At 33.0% G+C, this 27,102-nt stretch overlaps 3 protein-coding genes across 4 annotated transcripts; 1 reads left to right on the top strand and 2 right to left on the bottom strand.

Annotated features, from left to right (window-relative positions):
• Positions 1-210: 210 nt before the first annotated feature.
• LOC115447521 (cyclin-G-associated kinase) lies at positions 211-20,330 on the top strand. 2 transcript variants are annotated; one of them, XM_030174625.2, is made up of 20 exons: positions 211-471; positions 2,930-3,334; positions 3,562-3,659; positions 4,866-5,091; positions 5,448-5,603; positions 11,459-11,690; positions 11,793-11,910; positions 12,191-12,406; positions 12,816-12,979; positions 13,161-13,244; positions 13,317-13,422; positions 13,686-13,843; positions 14,270-14,478; positions 14,873-14,911; positions 15,511-15,803; positions 16,008-16,179; positions 16,319-16,565; positions 17,125-17,323; positions 17,502-17,663; positions 17,915-20,330. In XM_030174625.2, the coding sequence occupies exons 1-20, from the start codon at positions 339-341 to the stop codon at positions 18,023-18,025; spliced, it is 3,528 nt and encodes a 1,175-aa protein (XP_030030485.1). In that variant the 5' UTR covers positions 211-338; the 3' UTR covers positions 18,026-20,330. The 2 variants fall into 2 exon arrangements, with proteins under 2 accessions (XP_030030485.1, XP_030030487.1); XM_030174627.2 differs by lacking the exon at positions 14,873-14,911.
• Positions 19,862-26,833, bottom strand: LOC115447523 (pre-mRNA-splicing factor ISY1 homolog). Its single transcript, XM_030174629.2, has 7 exons — positions 26,731-26,833; positions 26,020-26,042; positions 24,289-24,452; positions 21,663-21,866; positions 21,356-21,505; positions 21,101-21,180; positions 19,862-20,914 (listed from the first exon to the last, which is right to left on the bottom strand). Exons 1-7 carry the CDS (start codon positions 26,731-26,733, stop codon positions 20,747-20,749), a joined length of 792 nt encoding a protein of 263 aa, XP_030030489.1. The 5' UTR covers positions 26,734-26,833; the 3' UTR covers positions 19,862-20,746.
• LOC115447522 lies at positions 21,965-24,233 on the bottom strand. Its single transcript, XM_030174628.1, has one exon. The coding sequence runs from the start codon at positions 24,106-24,108 to the stop codon at positions 22,072-22,074; it is 2,037 nt and encodes a 678-aa protein (XP_030030488.1). The 5' UTR covers positions 24,109-24,233; the 3' UTR covers positions 21,965-22,071.
• Positions 26,834-27,102: the final 269 nt, after the last annotated feature.

The raw sequence follows: 27,102 nt of genomic DNA on the forward strand, positions 1-27,102 counted from the left end.
TAATACTTCAATTTTCCTAATGTAAACATTATAATCAATAAAAGCATGTTTTTTTAAATCATTAATAAGGACAGACATACACTAACTTCCTAAATCAACATTGCGGAATGTATTACTAATATATATAACTTATAAAAAAAAAATGAATTATTTACAAATTAGCCATATTGTTATTCATGGCAATATTTTTTGTTCTGCCAACAAACCTCTATTTGCCATTGACATTTCTTTTTTCTTTTCTACCATTGTAAAATGGACTCACATAGGGGGTGCTGATTGACGTATTCTATTTATCCCTTATTTTTTATAAAGAAGATCAGCCAAACATCGTTAAAAATATGAGCGTCTTTAAGTCTGCAATGGGCTACTTCAGCTCAGGGGGTGCCAACGGTGGTAGTGACAATGATTTCGTGGGTCAGTTTGTGGAAATTGGTAACATGAAATTGAGAGTGAAAAAGGTGATTGCCGAGGGTGAGTACATACACAAATTATGCTGATATATACTGATTCTTTAATTACGGAGTTAAAAATGATGTAATTTTTACAGAGTTAGCATTTTAAAACCATGAATGTTGGTTAGTCGACCACGTATAAGGTCATTGTATTTGGGGGCGGATGGTTATTGTTTGACGAAATGTTAAGGGTTGTCGAATTTTTAATGAACAGCTAAATATTTCCTACTGTGCTGCAACTGAGGTAGTCCAAATCATATATCACCATGATATAATATGTCACTATACTTGAGAGCTTTTTAACAGTTAATGTCTGTGACATTATAAATTACTAGCCTAAACGTAGATCTCAGAAAAGTACACTTTTTCTTAGCATTTAGCCTTACTTAATAGAGCAAAATTTAAAGCTAAAATATACAGTTTTAGTTTTGCATGAACCAGAAATGTACATTATGCAAACCATTTAATTTAATAAATTATACTTCTAACAGTATTGCCTAGGATAGTTTAAATATACTAAGACACTATACTACAGGCATATAATAAAATTATGTAAAACATATACAGAATTATGAAGCTATATATACTATTCTGTTGGTGTAAATTTCTGTTATTGGAAAGGAACTGATTGAATATATATATTAAAACATGATGTAGAAAGTGGGGAATAAATATAAAAGGAGCAAATATGTTAAAATAAAACTAGTTTTCAGAGTTTAACACAGTTTTTATTAGAGAAGTGTATAATTTCCAACATTTGCATAAACATAAGGTAGCAAATATATTTTTTATAATTATTGTTACATATCACAGAAAAGAAAAATTTTAACTGAAAAAATAATAGTTGCTCTTATATCAACTAATGACTTTATTCCAAACCATTTATTACATCACATAAATAAAATAATAGAGAAGCCATTGGTTAGTATATTTTGCAAATTTATTTATATAAATTTTATAATAAAATGCACAACAATAGATGTAGGTATTATTCAGGTATATCTGGATCTTTACATTGGTAAATGTGTTTTTACCAAATTGCTTGATATAATTTTTAATATATTATATCAGGAAATAAGAAGCAAATATTTCCGATATTAACATTCATATAGTTAGTTATAAATTAAAAATAAATTTTTAAGTTAACTTCTCAGTTACCCATAAATGACAATACTATTAAAAGGGATATTCCAATTTTGTATGGAACATAGACCGCAACATGCTAATTTCAGGAAACTTGAATTTCAACTCTTGATAAGATTCCGATAACAGTTATTGTGTTTTGTTGGGGCACAAAATAAAAGTAGATCAGTATTTTTTATACAGCTGCTCTAGTAAATGATGATTTACAAGGAACCTGCATCAAATAATCTAATGAAATAATATTCTGAATATTTTGTTATAATGTTATAAAATGCACTTCTTATTTTTATTGTAAAAACAATCATAATTAGTTGACAAAATGTTTATAAGACTTATTAACAATGTAGCAGTACTTTTTCCATTACCCATGTCAATATGTTTAAATGTCCTGATTATTATATTTTTTTTTATATTAACTACATACATGGTATATTTTAACATGATTCCCAACATATAACAATTCTGAAGTTGGATATGTAGGTAATATTATACAAAGTTTTATATGACATGACATTGTTTTTTTTGTATGCTCAAAGAAATTTGCAACCATTTTACTTCAAGGTTATGTAATAATCCAAATTTTTGGCTAAGACTTAGCCTTAACTGAATCATCTTTGAATAAGCCTTATAGTGATTTACAAAGATCATATTATAATCAAATCAAGTCATTGTCACTTATGGTTTCATTTATATATCATTGTAATATTGCTATAATGAAATTAATTCTAATTGATTCGGTGTAGTTTAAAAAAGAGGAACTATAATACATTATGTTAATGAACAAAAATTTTATGATATTTAGCTTCAAATTGGATTATTATTCCTTGATCAATGTGACATTATGGAATAAAATTCCACAGCATACTAGTTAAATCTTAAAATTTGCTTTTGTATCTTACTACATTAAAAAAATGATCAAAATTGTTGCACTTTTTAAATATTGTATGACTGAATTATTTTGTAATTACCTGACCTCATTTTATACTCACGGAATATCGGGAAGTTTATGTGTATATGTCTGTTTGAATCCCTAATATAATATTTGGTTGCATAATAATTAATCTGTAACCCCAGCATTGAAATATTGAATATATTTTGATAGCTCTGTATTGGTTTTGGTTATATTATTTAGTAGGTGATGTCCATAACATGTCCTTGGCAAGATAAAAATTATGCATTTTATTATTAGTATTAAATAATAATGTCAATTTCCACATTCATTTTTATTATTTTTTAATTTATTGTATGATTGCTTGGAATCTTTATTTTATTGTTTACACTTTAAAATATTATACAAATTTCTATCCACCATTATTATTTTTTTTATTTTTCAGGTGGTTTTGCATTTGTTTTTGTTGCTCAAGATGTTTCAACTGGTACAGAATATGCCCTTAAAAGGCTTATGGCAGCAGATGAACAAGCAAATAAGAATATTATCCAAGAAATTAGCATATTAAAGAAACTTTCTGGGCATCCTAACATCATTAAATATATTGCTGCATCATTCATTGACAAATCTAAAACATCACATGGAATGGGAGAGTATTTATTGCTAACTGATCTCTGCAGTGGGGGTAGTTTGATGGAGGCTCTGCAGAACAGAGGGCAGGCATTCCCTCTTCCGACAATCCTAAGAGTTTTCTACCAAACATGTAGAGCAGTACAACATATGCACGCCCAAGTACCCCCGATAGCACATAGAGATCTCAAATTAGAAAATTTCCTAATATCTAATGAAGGTAATGTACATCTTATTTAATTTAGTAGAAAGGTTTTCTTTTTGCAGTATAAACTATATTGCAATATATATATAATGTTTAGTTTGCTATTTATCTGTTATGTTTGGTTTTAAATAAGCAAGAATTCAATTTGATTAATTCCACATGTAAATGGTCCACACAGTACATCAGCAATAATCCCACTTAACTAAAATTATATGTGTGTTAATTATCTATTTCTATTCTAGGTACAATAAAACTATGCGATTTTGGTTCAGCAACCACAGATATATATTCGCCTAATCCATCTTGGAGTGCTAATCAAAGAAACATGTTAGAAGAAAATGTAAGTACCTAATATAAGATTATACTAATTGACTTACTCATGTGCATCCAAATATACAATTGCATGATTGTTATGTAACATGTCGAGCATGATTAAGTTTAACCTTTTATTTAACATCAACCTTTAAAATAAAAAATTGGAACATTTATAATTATTTGCAGTGCACATTATGAATATTAATTTTTTTTATGTATATAACACTAGCTTATGCCCGCGAATTCACCCGCGTGAAAAAGTTCTCCGGGATTAAAGTCCCGATATATATGTTCCCGGGATAGAAAGTTGTTTATCTTCAACGAAATCTGTTGGATAGTTTTTGGGTTTATCGCGTACAGACAGGCAGACCAATGTAGCGGGGACTTTGTTTTAAAATATATATTTTAGACTTTTTAATAAAAACATCTACATGATTGTTGCATAACTTGTTGCAGCGCTCGTAACGCGAGCTCTTATAAGTAATAAATTTTCCCTGTTTTTGCGATGGTCATAGCGTGATGTTATAAAGCTTATAGCCTTATTTGATAAATAGGATAGCCAACATTAAATTTTTTCTATTCTAATCAGTAGTTCCTGAGATGTTAGTATAGATTAACTAGCAATTATTTGCGGCTCCGACGCGCCTGCAACGAAGTTACTCTAATCAGTGCTCTTAAGCGAAATATGAATTTATTTGTGTGTTTAAATTCCCTATCCATATTGGAGAAGTCTGCTTTTACCTTCGCCTACGTATTCAACGGTTGGTTTGTCCGCCTACTCAAACGCCTACGAGGCTGCGATATTCCGTAAGAGATGTCTATAGCTATTTTTATCCAAAGTATGGAATTTCTCTAAATATATCTCATTTTCTCTAGGGTCTAATTATGTAACATCAGCAGTATTTATTTACTTTTGCTCTTATATGGCCGATATAAATAAACGATTTCAATTGCTAACATCGGACTGATCTGAGAATCAACCAATCAAAATAATTTATTTTTAAAGGAAGAATGTTGAAAACATATTTTCTGATAGGTCTATTTTCGTGATAATCTTTAAAGGTTGTTGAAATTCGTCTTTTAATTTATTTTTGTTCTGTCGTCAGAATTGTTGTCCTCGAGTGTATTTCTTATTTAATAACCTATCAGACGAAATGGCGACTGCAAAATCCCTCATGATGTAGTAGAACCATTACTTGAAAAAAATTATAATCGATTTTTGTTGTTCCAGTTGGCTCAATTCACGACGCCGATGTACAGAGCTCCGGAGATGCTAGACACGTGGGACAACCGTAAGATAGACCACAGCGTGGACGTGTGGGCGCTCGGCTGCATTCTGTACACGCTGTGCTACATGCAGCATCCGTTCGAGGACTCGGCCAAGCTCGCCATACTCAACGGCAACTACAATCTCAACCCCAACGATCAACGCTATAAGTGTTTCCATGAAATTATAAGTGAGTGTGTGCACATATACATTTTTTAACACTTATGCAAACGTTACTTTTTATTTTTTATTGGATTTTGGAGTCGGCTTTATATTTATTATAAAGTTGTATAAGTTTTTTGTATGATTTCTAGTTGTTATTTAATACTGTTTTTATGAGTTTTATATTGTTATGTTAGTATGAACTATTTTATAATATCCACTAGTTTTCTCTTTAAGAACATTGATGTCTTATCTTTGGCGCGATTACTTTGAGTACGAGTTACAAGATTATGTATCAGCTACTCAGTAGTGGACGTCATACGTGAGTCATTGTTGCCGCAGAATGAATTGTTTGGTTGATAGAAGGCGGTTGTTTGTCCACAGATGGTTGCCTGACGGTAAACCCCGAGGAGCGGTTGGCAATTAGTAATGTGTTGGAGCGGCTAGCGGCGATAGCAGAGTCCAACAATGTCAATCTCAAGCAACCACTCAAATTTGAGCGTAAAAAAGTTGAACAATCTGTGGCCACTAGCTCGCCAGGTAATAAGAAGTCAAGTAAATATTACACTACCATATCGTAAGAGAAGCGCGGCGCCGCGCTCTGTTCACCGTCCGCGATATATTCCGACGGAACGCCTAAGTGTTTGAATTGTTTTACGCGCGATCACTCCACACACCCGCGGCTCATTCTTATGTTCTGTTGCATTTAAAGACTCGAGCTAAAAATGGTCAAGTATTTTTTGACTTTTTACACTCAAATTTTATTTTTGTCCACATTATTATTTTGGTTTGATTCCTTAGAATGGTTATTATTAACGAAATGTGAGATATATGATACATTCCAATGTTTATCGACAAAATTGAACGCCATCAAAGGTAAGGCAGTGCTGAATGAATTGTTCTCTGAATGCAATAAGGTAGTATAGCATTTATTTGACTTTACTTTTTATTACAATTAATGATAAATGATAACTTATGTTGCTTTCAACTTTGCAGACGTAATACTATTTATATTTAACTATTGAATCACGTGTTATTCGTTACATACAGTTAAGAGGCTCCAACAACTAGTATGTGTGCTTTCCAAGTGCAATAATTAAAGATAAACAAATTACATACATAGTAAATCATTTATAAGCTTTAATTTCATATTTAAGTCTGAACAAAAGACATGAAAAGTATCACAGAGGTAGATCGTAAGGGAGTATTTTAAAGCGAAAGAGATGTTAGAAATAATTTTATACAAAACAAAAAAATATATTATGTAGCATTAATCTTGATTATCATTACCAAAAAAGTCAGTGTGCATTTATGAAGTGCATACCTTATAGATTTAGATAATTTGTCGCTAGTTAGAATATATTTAGGAGTTACTAATCTGTGCATACATTCCTGTAACTATGGGGTTAGATATATCCCAGACGCCAATTTCAAACCCCATAATATTATACTTGTGTAGTTATGAATATAGCACTCGTCACAAATGACGCAAAATAAAACCACCATTATACTCTGTCCAGGTGTCTAATGGTGTCATTATGCCATAATTAGCTTATATTAACTCGATATACTATTTACTAACAAAGGTTATAGTTACGTGAATCATATATTTTGCACTAACTAGTGGTGGCTTGGGTAACACCTCACCGGATTCTATTGGGCCTTATGAAAACAATACTAATACGCGTTTAAGTGTAAATGTAAAAAATAATGTTTCCTTGTCAGCCAATGTGACAGTCAGTAATCGTAAACATTTCATGTACATACCGATTGTTATAAATTACCACATTATGGTAATTTGACTTGATAAAATTGGTCCCAATATACACAATGTGTTGTGACACCATTCTTATTATAATTATATTGTGCTGATTAAATATACGAAATATGTTTTCGGACATAATGAAATGAATGTTACAATGTGGTACAATAATAGCTAAAATATTATAATATAAAAGATTGTTGAATTATGTAGAAATTGTCTTGTTCAGCATCTTTCAGCAAATGTTTTCACGAAACGTGTTCTATAAAGTTTAGATATGTCATTTATATCATTATTTTTTGTTATCCTTTCACTATTTAAATGTTACGACGTGGGAGCTTATAAATGAGAAATAAACGAGTATATTCTTCAGATGCTTAGTGTTTTTATTTCTGAAACATTATTGAAAAGCACACTCAGATAAAATGTCGACAATCGATGGCTTCATGTGTACAGTCAAAGATATGGGTAATTATTTATGATGTTATTATATGTGGCTAATATTATTAACAAGAAGTGGTATATAGTTCATCACTAACAAATTAATTTACGGAATCTGTATTTAATCATTCTGTACAAACCGCTGGATGCATTAAGGGATATCAACTTGTCCAAAAATTTATACGTAACGCAAATTTAAATTGTTTATAACTTCTGGCATTTAAGATATGGTTGATATCTTTTAGTCATATTATCCGCTCGACATGAGGCTTGGTATGTTGCACTTAAAACTATCATAAACAATCATCAATACTCATTGCAAGTTCACAGGTTCATAAATTTATCATATTTTTAATAGAAGTGTATTCATTGTATATACAGGTGCTTGGATTACATGGTTCACTAATGTCAAAGGACATAGTCCTGCATAGTGTAATAATTATAAATAATCATGTTTTTTATTGTTCTAATATCAAACTTTTTTTACACCAAACAAATAAATCAATAGAATACGAACTATTGCAATTATTTAAAGCTAGGCTGGTATTACTTTTACTCTATCTAATTTCGTGCTAATAGACTACATCCTTATGTGTTCATGTATTATTTTGGTCGCAAATCCTTGAAAAATATGCTCTATTTTTGGAATAATATACACATAACATTATACTACTTGTAAACAATCATTAGATATACTACATTACACAGTTTCTAGTTACTATGTTCTTCTTGACATTCTATTTGAAAATTTCGCCTCTTTAAATACTACAATAATGAAACCCCGTTTTTTTATTTAAGCATGATGTACTAACATTTAGTTTGCGATGTTAGATTGAATCGAGGAAACATTAGGACGCATGTAGTCTTGTAATTGTAGATCGAATGCTTCTTACTGTTTTGTTTCAGAGAACTTTAATCTTTGCATGTACGTGTCCTTGCAGAAGTCTCGTGCCTTTTTATAAATAAAAAAAAAATAGCAATATGGCTTCCAAAATCCACGATCATTGAATCGGAATTACTATAATAATGTTTTCTATAGTTAGCAGCAGAACATAACAGTGAGATCAATTTTAAATTGATTAATTAAGAGGCAGTGATGAAGGACAACACGTATACTAGTAGTGTGGTTAGCACGCGTGGTTGCCAGACAGAGAACATATATTTTTATAGACGGACTACACAGCCGAACATGGGAATCCGCATCGTTACTGTGTATGCTTGGCTATATGACTTTTTGACTATTGATTTAAAAATATGCTTATACTATATTCAGCCTGTAAATGCTTACAGAAAAAAAGTCTACTGTTACGCTTGTTCTTAATACACAAAAGGCACGAGATTTCTCATAAGCAATGTTTGTCGACTGCAATGCATATCACTTTTTCTTTTTTCATTTTAGGTGTTTTCAACTTTTTCGGGTGCCCAATAGTTTTCTCGTTTAAATGACACCGCGGCGCTAGCATGCACCTTGCGTCGGGAGCCACTCACAACGCTTGTAGGACCCTTGGACTTGATCGCAATGATGAGTATTCATTGTTTTCATTTATTGTTTAGTATAATTTTTATTGTTATTGCATTTAGGTTTATTATTGTATCTTACGGTCGTAGCTACGCCTTATTGTCTATTTTTAGAAAATGCAATTAAAATTGTAAACAAAAATTAAAAAGATTAGCTGTTTGTAAATTACTGTTTGACAATAAATCTGGCACATCACGCGTCTAAATATAATTATGACGCCTTTGAAGAAATGTAAGGTTGACGCTGACTTAACACAATTGTAGACCAAGTAATTGTAAGAGAAGTCAAGAGTTAAATTATTGTTATTAATTCTTATGAGAAAAAAATATTTTTCTCGTGTATTTATGATTTATAAATATACATTAAAACTTCCTAACTATCAAAGGTAAACAGGGGAAATTTAAATAATTTCAAAAATAACCTTTTAAAGAATTTTATAAAAAAAGCGATTATAGTCTTATGTTTTATAGTGATAACAGAGACCAGTCTGACATTGGAAAATCTTTGATCATAAACAAGGAAGTTATTTTTTATATTGAAGGTACAAGATGCGCTCTTGTATACTTGCAGTTATTGATCATTAATTTCGAAACAACCTGAAAAATAATAATGCTTCGATATTCCCCGTTAAATACACAAACGCCACTGACACTATAATTTACTATTTTAACTTACTTTAAGTTACTGAAATATTATATTGACTTCGTTGTACATTCCTAAACTGTGGGGTACAAAGTGAGTTGTTTTTTTATAGTATTATATTTAATTTTTAGTTACCATATTGTTGTGTTGTAGAGATTTTACATTTTAACTACATTAATGTAGTTTATTTACGTTATTTTCAATTTTAGATGTAAAAAATGCGACAATAAAAACAAGCACAGTATAATTATAAATAAGATTACATTTTGAACAGTATTTTTACGAACTCGGTATACTATATCGAAGCCTGATTGACAGGTATAATATGATTGAGAAACGAATATGTGGCAATGAAAATTACGTCAACATAATTTTAATAACTACAGAATGTAAAAATACCATTTGGATGTTTTTTTTCACACTTGTATTAATTATATCTTAAAGTTTCCATTGCTATTAAGTACCACAAATTAAATTCATGGTGCTTCTAAGTTATACATTCCAGTATAATAGCATTACTATTATAGTACATACGAAATTGCCCCAATAGAACTTAAAATACAAAAGGTATTAAACACTTTTATCTTAATAATATAGTAGCATTCCAGATTATATAAAAACTATATACTTTAGGTTAAGAGGTCCGTATCTATAAGCTGACTGGATTCTTTCCATTTAAAAATTTTATAATATCCAATTAGAATAGTTCCACGTCAATCCGTTATCCTAGTTTATATGATAAAAAAAATTGCAATCTCATCCATTTAAAATGCCTAAAGTATTATAACTATGATTTCATCCGATTATCTGAAAAAAAACTTTTTACTCATCTGTCAGTTCTACAATGTTTTCTTGCGCTTCCTCTGACGTTAAATGTTATTGACTTGGTAAAATGAAACTGTTTAAGTATAATAAAAGAGTAAAAAGTATATTCTGCTATTACAAAAGTATTTCCCAATAATATATTAAAATTAAATTCAATTCTATACTTTAAATAGTTCTTCAAATAATAGCACTTAATTATCAAAACTAAAGCATACAGTGGTCTAATTATAATTAAAGTGTTTTATCGTGATTATATTATTTGAGTATTATTATATTTTATATACTTATTAGGTATTATAGTTTGAATTGTTTTTAATTTATAGACTTTATTACTTGCATATTATATCCCTGAAAAACATATGTTTGTGTGTTAATAATGTTTTTCCTTAAATATTTTGTGATATCTCTTGGCAGTAAGATAACTTTGATTTCTTGTGGCGGAATTTTGTGATGTAGGTTCAGTTTTTCGCTACTGTTATAAATTAATTATAAGGCAGTTACATCACTACGTACAGAAATGTATGAAATTAATCGATTTCTTAAAGCATGGTAATTAGAATGTCGTACAAAATAATCGTAATAAATGTCTCCCAATTTTTATCAGTATTCAGATTTAAGAATTGTCTTATCTAAGATAGCCTCAATGGTAGATACTTACGGTTAATTTTACATAATTCTGTACTTGAAATCTATACTAGCTAGATGATAGTTGAGCAATATTTTTGTTACTATTAGTAATAAGATGTCAAAATGTAAGATAAATAGAAATTAAAATAAATATTCTTTAAATCAGTTGTTAATTTGTTTCTGTATAATCTCACCTGCAATAGATACCTTTGTAGGTAAACTCGAAACTAAAACAAAAAGTAAAATGTGATAATTGTTGAATCTTATCTATATTTCTATTCACAATAGTTGTGAATACTCTATGACTCCATATTGTTGAAAGTCACGTCACTACTGATTACCACCAATCAAGCGATCTCAGTTGCTTATTGTCGTATAATTGTGTTTTTAATAATTAATATTTTGCTACTTTTACTTATTTTGACATAAGAAAGAAAGTAGCAAACAGTAGTTATTTAAAACATATTTAAAGTGATAATAAGCAGGGGTGTTAAATACATTAACTTAGCTTCACAAATATTATGGCTATAAAACTCAAACTCATTTGGCGACATACCTAAATCGTCTTGTTATTTTCAGCGAATAAAGATCCAGTTTCGAACAGTCAGGAGGTGCCGAACTCGCGACCCCCTGAGCCGGTTCGCCCACCACCGCCCGCGCGGCCCCCCGCTGTCCCCCAGCAGCACCCGCCGCCCGTGCCGCAGCCGCCCCTGAACTCGGGAGGATTGTTCTCGTCCATCAAGGGAGGGGCGGGAAGCTTCCTGAAAAACCTGAAGGATACGTCGTCGAAAGTCATGCAGACTGTTCAACAGTAAGTAAACTTTTTCCTACATTTTATTAACAGTGATTAAAAAATGCCCTGTCATTTCTATATTTTATGTTACCATATTTATATTGAGTTTTGTGTTTTCAGGTCAATAGCAAGGACTGATTTGGATATAAGCTACATAACAAGTCGAATTATAGTGATGCCGTACCCGTCAGAGGGAATAGAGAGTGCTTATAAAACTAACCACATTGAGGATGTGAGGGTGGGTACTAGTGATACATTATACATATACAGAGTCATTATGAAACTGCGAGTTAATTTAGAAAGTCGTTGACCGAACAAAATAAAGGACGGTGACTGTTCCAACAAGCGTTATCTAAAAGTGAAGTCCAAAATATGAAGTAAAAAATTTGAACTTAAATAATGAGTCCTTTTTCACGTTCTAGATAAAGTTCGTTCTAAATTGAGAAAACATATCCGTCGTTATTGTTTGTGTGGGCAGGTCCACTGTTTCGTCTATACTGAGTCGTGTTGGTTCGCAGGCGTTCCTGGAGAGTCGGCACGGCGGCGGGCACTACGGCGTGTACAGCGCGGCGGGCGGCGCGGCGCGCTCGCTGCCGCGGGCGGCGGACGCGCGTGCGCTGTGGCCCACGCCGCTGCACCGCGCGCCGCTCCTCGCGCCCTACTACGCGCTGCTGCAGCACATGTACCACTACCTCGCCAAGGACGACAGGAACGCTGTGGTCATCACGTGTCAGGTGGGTAGTGTGTACCTCTACTCTAACTGAACTTACCATAACACTTAAAGATCATCACAATATGCCCCGTGTTTTGTGGTTCGTAATTGCCTGCTACACTTCGGTAAAAATTAGAAAGGTACTCGATACTCCACAACTCACATCTGATTGTATATTGAAGTAATTGGACTAAATTTTCGCGATTTCCAGTAAAATGAAATACAATTTACTTTAATCTGTTTAAACGTTAAATATACCTCAATCAAATAGATTTAAATCTGAGAAAAGTCAAATTACCATACATAATTCCAACTAAACAAAACGCCATCTGGTAGCATAAGCTTGTACAACTTTTCACCATGAAAGCATAGAAAACTCAATTACTTTTATTTTAAAAACTATTACAAACACATATACACTTACCCTATAGGACGGCAAAGCAATGTCGTGCATGTTGGTGAGCGGCTTGTTGTTGTACGCGAAGCTAGTGACGGTGCCGGAGGACGCGCTGCAGATATTCGCGGTGAAGCGGTCTCCTATCAACATGCCGCCCAGCATGCTGAGATACCTGTATTATCTAAGCAATATTATTAGGTGAGTATTATGGACATAAAATATTTACGACATATACAGTGCAGATAAAAAGTGTTCTAAAATGATTGAAAGTAAATGTATTTTACTCGTAAACTGTTTCGGTATTATTATCAAATTAAATCCCAGCGATGCAACGTAATGTTCACTTTGGAAATGTCATTTGATTATTTTTCGATTACAGGCCAGAGCCAATACTGCCACACTTCAGGCCAGTTACTTTGGTATCGATTACTATTCAGCCAGTACCACTGTTTACAAAAGCGAGGTAAATAATTTATTTTTCGTGGTTAATAAATCTAAAATATGTATGCGTTCTGAAATTGATTTTTGTTACAAGGGATGGATGTCGGCCATATATTGAAGTTTACAATGAAGATAGGCTCGTCTTATCGACGCTACAAGATTATGAAAGATTACATCTCTATACCATGGCTGAAGGCAAGGTAGGATTATATCTGTAAAATACAAATTTTGAAGTCTTTCAGTTAACCCTTTTATTTCATTACATTATTTTGAACTTCAATTTATATTTAGATACAAGAATCAGTTCTCCCTTGTATGGTAGTTTCAATAAATTCCAACTAGTTTGAATTGAATGAAACTGCTCTGAATAAATTTAAAATAAATGAAGAGTCTAACAAGAGCAATCTATTATGATAAGTTATAACCTATAGTTTAGTGATTGTGTCGGTGCTGTGCGTTGCAGGTGACGCTGCCGCTGGACACGACGGTGACGGGCGACGTGTGCGTGTGCGTGTGGCACGCGCGGCAGCAGCTCGGGCGCGCGCTGGCCGTGCCCGTGCTGTCCGTGCACTTCCACACCGGCGCGCTGCGGCACGACCACCACGCGCTCAAGTTCAACAGGTACCGGCTACTGAACTATCATATTATGTATTTATTTTCTAAGCAAAAAGAAGATACCATGCATGGAGGGTAGTGTATCGCAACTAAACTATTTAAAAAATCGTAATGAGCCTTCGTTAAACAAAGTATATCCAGCTCGGAGGATCACTTATAGAACTGGGTTCGAAGGACCATTTGTGTAGTGAAATCACAGAAAAAAAGTAATGTTGCTTAGCAACATTAAAAGTGTAACATTAAATATAATATTTTTTCTCGATAATACTCTTCTCGATACTAATTGTAACTGAAAATTTTTATCAACTCTACTGAAAGCTTGAAAGGCACTGCCGTTGAATTATAGTAATACAACTATGGTAAGTTTTTAAAATTAAACAATATAATTTCCATATGTAGTAATATCATCATACACTTACTTATATTTAACAGGTCAGAAATTGACGGCATCGATGAGACAATACCAGTGAACGACCATTTCTCAGCGAACACCACTGTGGTCATTAGTCTGGTGGTACAAAACGGAGAGCGAAGGAAACCTCGCAGCGATCTCTGGGAGGAGGACCACTCCTTCCCAATTCGTACACCCGACGTCCTGTTCTCTACCACATTGGAGAGAGACGAGACTATTGATAACTTTGGTAAGCAAATATTTCTTTATATGTGAAAAATATTGAGTAGTTTGAATATAGTCACGTTAATTGAACGTAGAAATAAATTTGAAATTCTTTATACATTGTAATTATTTTGTTGTTATTGGTAGTATGTTAAGACCCCCCGTGGGGTCCCGATGTTACGGCTGTAAAGTGATATTCCATTGAACCGATCCCTAAACCTAGTTTTAGCCGAGAAACTTTCTGATTTCATTAGTACAGTATTTGTTTCCAAGCCTGGGATTATAAATTTGCATGCAATTGTTAGTTACATTTCTTAAGAGTATACTATGTTTATGTATTTTAAAATATTATATGTTTTATTAAACTAGTATCGTTGAATATTATTTGTAATATATCCTAATAATATTTATTTATACAGCTAATCTGCGAAAGAATGCTGGGGCAATGCCAAAAACAAGTATGTTGTAGAGAAACATTAGTAGACTAGATTGTGCCAAACCGATCATAATTCGCTTCGTCATTTTATACACAATTATTTTATATTAAAAAACACTAATCCTTCACCAAACATACTTCACACCTGTTTATTAGTGAAGCACTGATATTTGTTTTTTATTTTATCTTAGCACTAATGAATTTGAAGTTTACCTATTTCTTCATGAACAATAAAAGTAAATTAAGAACTGTAGTAAAAGCTATATGACATGTTACCATATAATCATAATTTAGACAGACCAAAAGTAACATTGATAGTTACGGTTGATGAAGAAACTGGCCGTAATCCATTGACAAGTTATTTAAGGTTATAGCTTAAGGTCCATTTTTCATATTTAATATGACGAAATTTTAAAGGCCGAAATATCCATGCATATTAATTATTTTTACGTTTTTCTTTCAACTGCGAGAACTAATCACTAACTAGACGTGAATTTAAATTCTTTACTTGTCAATACTTGTTTAGTTACCCAGATTAAAGGTGAAACAAAATGTATGAAAAATGGACCTTAAGCTATAACCTTAAGTTCCTTTTGTTATTAACTGACGTTGAATTTGCAGTGACAGCCGACTATCCAGCTAAAGAGGTAGAGAAGCCGCGTCCGTCTCGCCCCGCCCCGCCCTCCCCGCAGCCGCCGCACCGCCCGCCCCCGCCGCGCCCGCTACAGCCAGCGCGACAGGAGAGCACCGCAGACTTCCTCAACCTAGCCAATAACGAACCGCAACAACAAGCCAAGCAAGAAAAGAAACTCAAGACCGAAGACTCCTTCGACTTTTTCGGCATGATGGAGAAGGAGACGACCGATGACGCCTTTGGAGATTTCCTGAGCAGCAACGTCGCTGAGAATAAGCAGGTATGAATTTCAATCATAATAACCCTTATTAAAAGACAGGACTATTTAGTGGAAATCATAATTCCTTGAACTCATTCCCATTCTATAGTTCTATAAGCTTGTAGCTAAATTAGGGCCCATATCGCAGTTATGATACTTGTCAATAAATGTACTTTTTATAAGGTTGATTTTCAGAACTATTATGTGTGTTTAAATATTTTGCAGCCATTCGCATCAGAGTCTATTTTCGGGGACTTACCCGCTCCGTCGACGGAGCCGGCGGACACCAAACACAACGTCAACTCGAGCGACCCACTGAACTTCGACCCGTTCGGACTGAACGATCCGCTGCCCAAACAGGAACCATTATTAACTCCACAGCTTATGCAAGACGAGGGTATGTTGCGCTTTTAGAATAATTTCCAGATTTTCCTATGTAGTTACTGGACGTCTTAGTTACATCAAAGAAATGTTTATCAATGATTTCATGAATATTATTAATTAACTTTTAATTTAACCACGAAAAAAAATCGCAGGTCGTCCACAAAGCGTGCCTCTGGAAAGCGCACAGCCCTCGAAGAAGGATCCATTTGCGGATCTAGGTCTCCTAGGCGCTAGCATGCCCTCGGGTATACAGAGCACGGCGCCGGGCTACGCGCCGGGCAGCACGCCGCTCGTCACGCCGCGCGCGTCGCCCGCGCACACGCCCGCGCAGCCGCACACGCAGCCGCACACGCAGCCGCACACGCCTGCCCGCTCTCCCGCGCATCAACCCGATTATAAGTAAGGCGTTTTTTATTTGTTTTATTGTTCAAAGGTCATTTATTGTTAGTTTGCTTAAACAAACTTATATTTGACTAATTAGTCACTGACTATTTATATTTCTGACTACTTATATTTTACTAATTAGTCAAATATAAGTAGTCATATAAATAGTCAGTCTTGTACACACTGAAAGAAAATCAATACAATATTGTTAGAAATTTTACAAAGCATTTAACCATATACAATACACAAAAAAGATATACTGATTTGTAACAAATTTAATAACCACATAATAAACTCGAGATGAATAATTAATCGAATCTAATCTTACTGATATAGCGATCACATAGTCATGCACCGAATACTGTCTCCTATCTCATAGTAACACATCCTCTTATACATCCAACTGTCACTCCCACTAATTAATTTGATATCTATATTTGTTTTGTATAATTAATAATTTTTTTAAAGTACCCGTTGCAATATTCACAGACACCTTTGACAAAGATTAACAAGATTCAAATTCTCTACTAAAATATTAAAAAAATCATCTAGTATATAATTGAAATTTTTATAGTCGGGCTCACTTCGAAACGGCAAAAACTCCGGGCGAGGAAAAGGTGAAGAAGTCGGCGGACGTGTTCGGTGACTTGCTTGGCAGTCAAGGTTACGAATTCGCCACTAAGCGCGACACCGGCCCCAAAACCATGAACGCTATGAGGAAAGAAGAGATGGCCCGCGACATGGATCCCGAGAAACTGAAGATTCACGAATGGGTAAAATAATACACATTTTTGTATATTCTTTTTTATACCTATAACATCTTCTGAGAGTTTTTGCATTATCTGAGACATAAGGGGCTACAGTGTTTTTAATGTATTGAAAATTATCGATAAACTCATAAAGTATCGATAAGTTTTTAGGTTTTGCTATAATTAATTGTTGTGTTCGTAGACGGAGGGCAAGAAAGCGAATATCCGAGCTCTCCTGTGCTCTCTGCATACCGTGGTGTGGGAGGAGTGTCGCTGGACGCGCTGCGAGATGTCGCAACTCGTCACTCCCGCCGACGTCAAGCGCAACTACAGAAAGGCGTGCCTCGCCGTGCATCCTGATAAGGTAACTAACTGACTTACAATAACATAACATAATACAAACTATATGCTTTTTCAACCACCACCAACATTTTCCCTCGTTACTTTAACAAGTAGTGGCGCAATCAGTGCCTCCACTTTTCACCATGTGTATTTCATCACATGATGTGATCGGGGACAAGTCTTTGTTTTACTTCTCAATTTTTTGAGAAGTTTTACTATTACTAAACAAACCTTTTTAAACAGTAACTAAATATTTATTTTCCTTTTATGCAGCAAATAGGCACGCCAAACGAGAACATAGCGAAGATGATTTTCATGGAGTTAAACAACGCGTGGAGTGACTTTGAGAACGACGCTAAACAGCAGAACCTGTTCCAGTCTTAGTTTCTATTAATGCCATTTGTGTATCATAACTTTTGTTTATTCTCAGCAAAGTCAGGGTTGCGAGATTTGGCAGCTGAATTTGTGTATGGAAGTTATAAGTTTGGGATATCCGGATTTTATTTTTCTATTTTCAACTCAATAGTTGGTAATTTTTAACCATTGTGTTTGAAATTAAAAAATAGACAATAATAATTTCAATTGTTAAATTGATTACCTTTTTCACGATACTACGACTCTGAGTCCTATTAAAAATCTGAGGCCTGGCAACCCTGAAAAGTACAATGCTACTTTATGTAGACTGCAGTCGCAACATATTAAGTGAATCAGATCTCAATACAAGCCCATTTTCAAATGTAGATGCCAATTATACTTAACAGGTGACCTTCTCTTTTGAATGCCAAGTACTACTATGGTAGTACTACTATGGTAGTACTACAAGTTTATACATATGAATATGTTATGGAAGGTTTAACTGCCTTTTTTTTATAACTCAAGGACGGATCGGTAATGTCTGATCTGAGGCAAAGAAATGTCGCTTACCTTAAAATGTACTGGCCTAATATAAAGTGATTAATAAAAAAATATAAATTGACATATTCTTATAACTACTCGATCCGTCCTTGTAGCATAATCATAACCGCACTTTGATTTTATCATCTAGCTATAACATTTTAGTCTTCCCCGGTATTTAAATTTCATCACCATCGAGTCATTGTTTTGATAATTTGTATTACGATAGATCTACATTAAAATGTACTTAGTTTGGTTTTATCGAATCTTTTAATGTAAGAATTTTGAGTTTCTATGAAGAGCACAAAACTCATTTCATTCTTAAACTTTTTGTTAGGTATTAAATGTTGCATTATGTCAAAATTATAAGAGAATATCTTTATTTGCAACAAAAAACTTTTGGTTAGAAAAGATTTAATAGTGGCAAACATTTTTAACGATGCATAAGTATAATGAAGGAACCTAACCAGTTGAAAACTAGTCAACAATTGTCCCAATTATGCTTAATTAATATCCATCTATAATAAGGATAATTAACAGTACCAGCAATTTCATACTTGATTATGCATTTGATAGCTACATATTTGTCATAAAAAACCATATTCACTATCGATGGACTCGCAATCGAAAAAAATTACAAGTAATAAAAATGCGATAAAAAGAGTAATTTATAAATATGTAAATCTGATAATTGGTTTAAGTAGGTGTGGTGCGCGTTATTATTGAATATAATTATAGAGAAAATATATTTTCTCTCGTTACTTAATCGTGTTACGTTGTAATTGTAGTGTGTAAGTAATAGTACCGAACAAAGGGTGTATATTTTAGCCGTTATCACGAAAACTGTTCAAAAATGTTAGCAAAATTAACTGAGCTTATTCATTCAGTATTAAAATGTTTTTCTCTTTAGAAGCTACGTATTAAGACTATGCACTTAGCTGCTTTTGTAGTAAATCTTTTAATAGAGTTTGTCGTATAAATTTGAATATATAAATATGAATCTATAAAAATTGCTTTTCTATAATTTTGCTCAGAGCATCGATCTAATACTCTATTTAAAATATTGTTACGACTGAAAAATCATTAAATGCAGATGCATGTTAGTTCTTGGCATTAAAATTTAATATAGATAGATATAATATGTTATTGGATGATAATTTTAAGTTTATACATTCCGGTTTCAATAGAAATCAATGACGATTTCTTGTTAAGTTACAATTGCTTTTTCTAATACTATTGATTGTAATATCTCGGGTATCATAACCGAGCTGGTTTTAGCTTAGTTAAAGGAGAGATATTCTATTATTGGGATAAAATAATACACGCTTTTTCTTATTAAGTTTATTATCGAATTCACGTTCTTGTGAGCTGTTCTCTTAATATCTTTACAGCGGTACATGAACTCATTCCAAACAAACTACCGTAGGAATAAAGTGATACATAGACCCCTAGTTTACTACATTCTATCTTGATCCAATGGAAAGAATTGTCGATAAAAATACCATCGATTATACTGGTTTGAATTGTAGTTAAATCTTTTAGTAATACATATTCGAAATCCCTATGGATTCGTCTCGATTTACTTATAGCTAATGCAATTGTTCCTTATAGATATTTTTATATTATAACTTAAAGCCTACAAGTGCATATTGTATGTCATAGGTTTGAGTGGGATACAAGACCCAAGTGAAATAGTTGTATGTTTTAATATGGTGTATATTTTGCTTAGTTATAGGCCATGTATGTCCCAAGTACATCCTGAAATTTGTTCAAAAATAAAGATTACAGAGAAATGCAACTAAGTTTTATTTTCATTTCGAAATCTGAATAATTATTACGAAGCTGTATATGCGTTGCAGAAAAGGGTATCAAGTATTGTTTGACCAAAGGTTTTTATTTTCCTAGCCGGGTTATATTTTTGATACCCTTATTCTAGAACACATTATACATACTTACCTAGCAACGAATATCTCCGCGGAATATAGGTTCCTATTATTTGTCACATAATGACTACAAATATAATGTCTGAAAGTGACGCCCTTACGCAGTAAAAGCCAACCAATTAGATTTATTCGTGCATGTACATCCTTCAACATCTAATCATAATGCATTATTTAGGTTTTGACTTATTTATTAAAAGCTCAAACATCCATAATGCATTATGAGTTAATATCCAAAATATTGGACATTAACCTAATATAAATTCCAAGGTCAGCTAGTTTCCATCTTAACATCCATACATCCATAGCGTTCCAAGAGTTCTTGCTTCTTTCTCCGAAGTAGTGCTTCCTCGATGTCCTTTTGTGAAGGCACGGCGACATGAGAGGTGACCACTGGAGCAGCAGGCTCTTCGTCTTCTTCTATTCTCTTATCATCCGGCTACAAAATTATATGCATCAGTAAGTTTACAGTCTAAATTAGTATTAGAATATTTCATATAACCCACCAGTTATGCCTATAAGATATAATAGGATAAATTTGAATTTGGTACACAGTAAACTTAAAAAAACAGTTATGGGTGGTTTGTAAAACCACAAAGATGTGAATCATTCTTGAAATACTTACATCTTCCGGATAAATATTTTCTTCTTCTGGCAAAGCTTCATCCTTGTTCTTTTTCCACTCTTCAACCGCACGTATAATAGCTGAAGAGAAAATACATTTTTAGATAGATCTGTTATAACATTTTTGCTGGCAGTGATTTGTAATTAGTATAGGAGTATATTTTGTATTTAATCCTTACTGATGATATTTATCTGTAAATCTTCCTAAAATATAATCAAGACCAATCAAACTGCGTATGGTTCAGAACTGTAATACCTTCTTTCTCAGCCTCCTGTTCTAAGGGTAGTAGGAGTCCATCGTCATCATCTCTGTACCCATAGTAATCGGCGTCAACGTCTCTCATGAGATCGGCGCGTGTTCGACGCGGGGGTGGCGGCGGTTCTTGCTCAAATAATTCACGTACACCTAACGAAAAATGTTATATATAACGACATATCGTAACTGACTGCGAGAAAAACAGTGGAGGGATGTACAAAACTTTTTATAACTGTAAAATCTTAAATAAACCTTACATTTTCATTACCAACCAGTCACATAATTTACGATTACTTCTATAACATACCCGGCAAATCTTTCGCAGCACCGAAATATTTGTATCCCCTGTTTCCCGGAACTTCTTTCCCGTCTTGATCCAACATTTTTGGCCCAACGCGAGCATGATCGGGACCGCCTAGCGCCTTTATTTGGACTTCCCAGTGACGTTTCTCACGCATCAATTTATTGATTTCATCGTTCAGGTCACGAATGCGAAATTCACCCAGGCCGGCTGAAAAACAAATTAAGGGATACAATCGTAAATCAATAAAGTATTCAACAAATTAATTTTTTAGTAAGTAGTTAAGATCTACAATTAAAGCAATAAACTATATAACAAAATCTTTATAATCGTAAAAACATCGATCAACAACAAGATACAGTGGTTATTGGAAATAAAATTCAAGTGATGATAACAATGTTAGAATGCTGTTGTTTTATCGTTTGGTTTTCTTTCCTTTCTTCTTTGATTTCACAGCCTTTGCTTTGCCTTTTTCTTTTTTCTTCGTACCCGATGTTTTCTTTTTAATATCATCAGAACTACATTGCTGCGAAATGTTTGGCTTGTTCTCAACGAGCTTATCATGTGGTGACTTTGGTGTCACTAATTCTATTTCTAAATCTGTCTTTTTGTCTTTAGTCTCCAATTTTTTCCCGATCTTAAGAATGAACACATCCTTCAAAGGATGAATTTCCTTCTCCATGGCGACGGGCACTGGACAGTTTAAAGGTGTGACATTAATTATTTTCCTATCCTTCACGTCGCATGTCCTGTCACATCCGTTATACGTATATTTCAAGTTTGAAGAATAGTTATTATGGGTTTTATCGGGGTTGCAAAGATCTCGCGGCAATTCAAATTGTATTTGATCCCCTGTATTGTAAGGTGTCTCCTCACAAGCACATAATTCTTGAATTTTATCATATTTGCCAATTCTGTCTACTTTGGAACTCTTAGGAACCCTTATTTTTAATTCATTTGCGTTCATCTTAGTAAATATTTCATCGTATTTTGGAAAGTTATCATGATGGTACTTATAAGGGACTGGTTCATATGAGCGTTTAGAGGACAACGGAGAAAGTTGCGACATCGGACTTCCACGTCTTGACGGTGAATGATGATTACACGGCGGTGTTTTTTTAGTCACGCTACTTTCGTCCAGCAAAATTTTTCCATGATCATCCATTTCTACTTTATGGCACGAGTACATCGTCATACCATTATCTTTTTTTAAGAGGAAAGATGTCCCCTGCGGTTGTGGTGAAGTACAAAATGTAGTAGTAATTTCCTTCCCCAAGAATGACATCCTCGTTGTTACTTGAATAACTCCTATGGAATCTCGATTATCATCATCGCCGCATGACAAATAATACAAATTTTTGGACAGTGGAGTGGACGTAGTGCATACAATATTGTCATTTGGCTGCTGCTCTAACCACTTCGTACAAAGTTCTTCACGCAACGCGATAAATTCTTTCGTATAATCCATACGCGTTTCTCCTATCTTTGTAACGCAGCTTGTGCATGGCGGTTGCTTCGTCAGCTGTATAACTATTTCGAATTCTTTGATACTGCATATTTTGTCGTAAGTCATTGCAAATAACGTGGACTTTCCAACGTTTACTTTGCTGAAATTATCTATTCTTCCGTAAGATGGATCGTACAACACAATAGGCTGTTTTCCTAAAAAAGTCGCAGATATAACCAAATTATTAAAATCAAAATCAAAACAATCACATTTCATGTGAATCTTGTTTATAATCAATTCAACCAGGAAGAGATGATAGGGAAAATTTACATCTTCTTCCTTTACTGACATCAGATTTTGTTTAGTCTTCTCAATATCTTTAGTCAAACTATTTATAGACTGACGCAAGGCACTGGCTTCATTAGTAAGCGCTCTACTCATATTTGTAATTTTGTCTATATTATCGGTTATGTACGGGGAATTTGGATCGGTTGCATTCTTCACTAAGTTATTAAATGTTTCAGCCAGTTTACTAACATTTTCAGTAATGTTTTTTCCTTTAGGCTCAAGCGCCGCAACAGCTTCTACTATTTGTTCTACAGCACGACCAGATTTATTGGGACTTTTTCTTTGAGGTGAACTCGAAAATGAAGTTCTTTTTGCAGATGTTTCACTTTGAAGAGAAATTTCCACTGATGCCTTTGGCTGTGGAGATTTGGAGATTCGGGTCGGACTGCTAGTCAATTGAGGTGAAGGTGTCGATCGATTTGTAACACTTATTGGTGATGCGGGGGGTGGTGTAGTGACTTTGGTTATTGTCGGTGCGGGCATTGACAATTGATCTGTTTGCAATAGTTCCTGAATTGGTGTGGCATCATGATGATCAACTGCTTCTAAAATATTTTGCGATCTTATGCTCAAATCTTTTTGTGATATGTTACTTGGTTCTCTGGATGTGTTTTGTACTGATGGGATAACTGGAGGTGTAGTTTCTGAGTCTTCCATTATATTTGTTTTATATTATAAAAATATTGTTTTAAACTATTGACAATAATTTATACATTATTTTTCAAACTGATAGGCATGGCCACATAGATAGGTACTTTAGCCAGTTAAAACTAGAAACAGTTCAAAATCTTATCTATTGTTAACAAAAAAAATATTATATGGAATGCCGATACATACCGTTTTGTATTTGCGCAACTTTTTTGGCAATTTCCCTAACGATTTGGAGTCGCCATTTTTCTGCTTGCTGCAGGTCATTGCATTCTGACGCAAGGTATGGACGTCGCTCTCGTTGACCGCCGGCCTCCTGCACTTGAGCTGCGCGCCATCGCGCTAATGTGGTCCTGGATACATTATAAAGCAATTTTGTTTACAATATAAGCTTAATACTGAGTATTAAAATTAAGAATACATTCATAATCCTTAATAGGTATTTGGTAAACTCTTGCCCAACTGTGGCACGTGTTTACAATAAAACAACAATAAATTTAACCACCTTAAAAATACACTAAAACCAAAAGTAATTTAACATTTGCCATATATGTACTGGCTACCAATTTTGGAATTGGTGACTAATTAACATTACTGGCTAAGCTAAATAAAAACATGCACAAATATACATAAACAATATTAAATTTGAATATATAGACTCCACCAAACTCAACATGAAACACAATAGAAAACATTACAGGAAAGCATAATTAAAAATTTTGCTTTCATGCATATTTTCAAAAAAAAAATGATGGTACCAATTTGGAATTTTTCAAAAGTATTTTCGAAATTGGTTAATAAATTATTGAGTTCTGAGGTATGAAAATAAAAAGAATTAAATAATACACATGAAACTGAGAATCTCATCCTTTTTTAAAGGCAGTTAAAAATTAAAAGGTTTTTTAAAAATTAACAAGAACATTAAAAATAATAAATATCTGTCCCACATCTGCTAACATATAGCAGAACCAAGAACACAATAACTTTAAACATCCTATATGGAATTCTGAGCATTGATTTTCATATCAGTAACCTTTTTCGACACTATAAATTGTTAAGTTTAAAGTCTAGACGAATATATCTCAATACTATGTTTCTTTATAATCTGTGTAATGGCAAGTTTAATAAATGACCTTTATTACATTGTTCCAAGAACTGTTATAAGACGTGAGGTATGCAGGAGGCCTGTCTTTGGTGTTACCATGTGTCACACAAATGCAGGGGTTTGTGCACCTCTTCGTCGCCTTGTCAAAACATATAACAAATTCTTTTTGAATTTGGATTTGTTTGCCTCATCACAAAATGCGTTTTGAAAAACCATGTTTATTATGATGCTAGATTTTGATCCGTAGGTATTATTTATACTTTTATTTGTTGAAAAATTATTAATAACTAAGAAAGGGATAGGTGATCCCTTTCTTAGTTATTAATAATTTTTCTTTATTTTTTTTTGCTTTGCATTTATTAATTTTATTTCTTTATTATAAATTAATTGCTTGTACCTGAAAATTATACTCCGTTCATATACTGTGAAGAACGTTGTAGGTTGTATGTTTATAAAAAAAATGTATGTATGTTCTTATTTAATCATATTTAATGTACAACTGTTTGTTTTTCCTCAATAAAATAAAAATAAAAAAAAAATTATAAAATAAAATATCAGAAAACTCAGTCAATGTATATAATACTTTTTTTATTGCTTTGAAAGATGAGACCAACTTGCCATTGTCTCATGATGAGTGATCTGACCACCCATAAACAGTAGAAACACCATGAATTACAAAGTTTTTTTTATATATAAAGTGAGACATGATATCAAGTATTGTTTTATTATGGTTGGTAGTTCTATGTGTAATCTGTAGCAGATCTTTTTTTAATTTGGTTACCAAAGTCTTTTAAATACTTTCCACTATTACTTACATAGCCTTTTCAGCATTTCTCGCCTGAAAACAATAAATTATAGTATTTAAAAAATGCAATTTCAAAGTACTATTACTTTATTTTTACTAAATTATAGTATCAAAACTTTATAATCAATGAAATGTTGTGAGATTTTTAGATGTTGGATAAAATTAAATGTTGGATGCAAATAGACTTAGTCTGTGATTAACATTATATTGGCAACTTCTTGTATTAAACAGTTCATTTATTTCTGAGGTAGACAGTTCAACAAGAAAACATAGTGAAGGATAAAATTTAAATAATATAGTCTTAATTTTTTCCGTGTACTGTTTTGGTTTTTAAATGTAAGTACAGAATTTGTCATACAAATCTGGATGCAAACACAGTAGATTTTATAGTATTTATAATATAATGTATTATTACAGGTTTGTTTTCCGAGACTAAGGCACTTCATTTAAACGGTTCAGTAGTATCCTTCATAAACACTAATTTAACAATCTACCGTGTAGAGCGTTGATTATAAATAATAAGTTATGTACCAAATTACATAAAGTAAAGAATATAATATTTTTTTTCTATAAAATAAAAAAGATAACGGTACTTACATACAATAATTTCATCAACTTTAAAGTTTTTACTTTTCCTCATAAGTTATATTAACAAAATATCAATGCTAATTATGTTTAAAATTTACTATGATATATATAATTAAACAACATATTATCTTACCATTTTTGTTTATTAATGTATTCCAATATATTGCAGAATCAAATAAACCAAAACATAACCTCAAATATATAACAATTACAAATGACAGTTGACTCAAGTGACGTTAACGACAGCTTAAAAATAATCGACTCAACATGAAATCGACTTTATTTCATGAAATAATCAATGGATATTAAATTATCGATATTCATTTATATATTTTAATCGATGTTTTTTATTATGCCCATCTTTTCACATACATATTACACACCCATCCATTTTACCCTCGTAGGGATAAGCCTTATCCCTACGAGGATAAAATGCATTATCCGATAAGGAGAGGCATCTAGTTCATTCCCTTTTCACCATGTGTATTTTAAACCAAGATGTGAT

The sequence above is a fragment of the Manduca sexta genome, chromosome 26 (assembly GCF_014839805.1).
Source record: "Manduca sexta isolate Smith_Timp_Sample1 chromosome 26, JHU_Msex_v1.0, whole genome shotgun sequence".
Taxonomy (NCBI): domain Eukaryota; kingdom Metazoa; phylum Arthropoda; class Insecta; order Lepidoptera; family Sphingidae; genus Manduca; species Manduca sexta.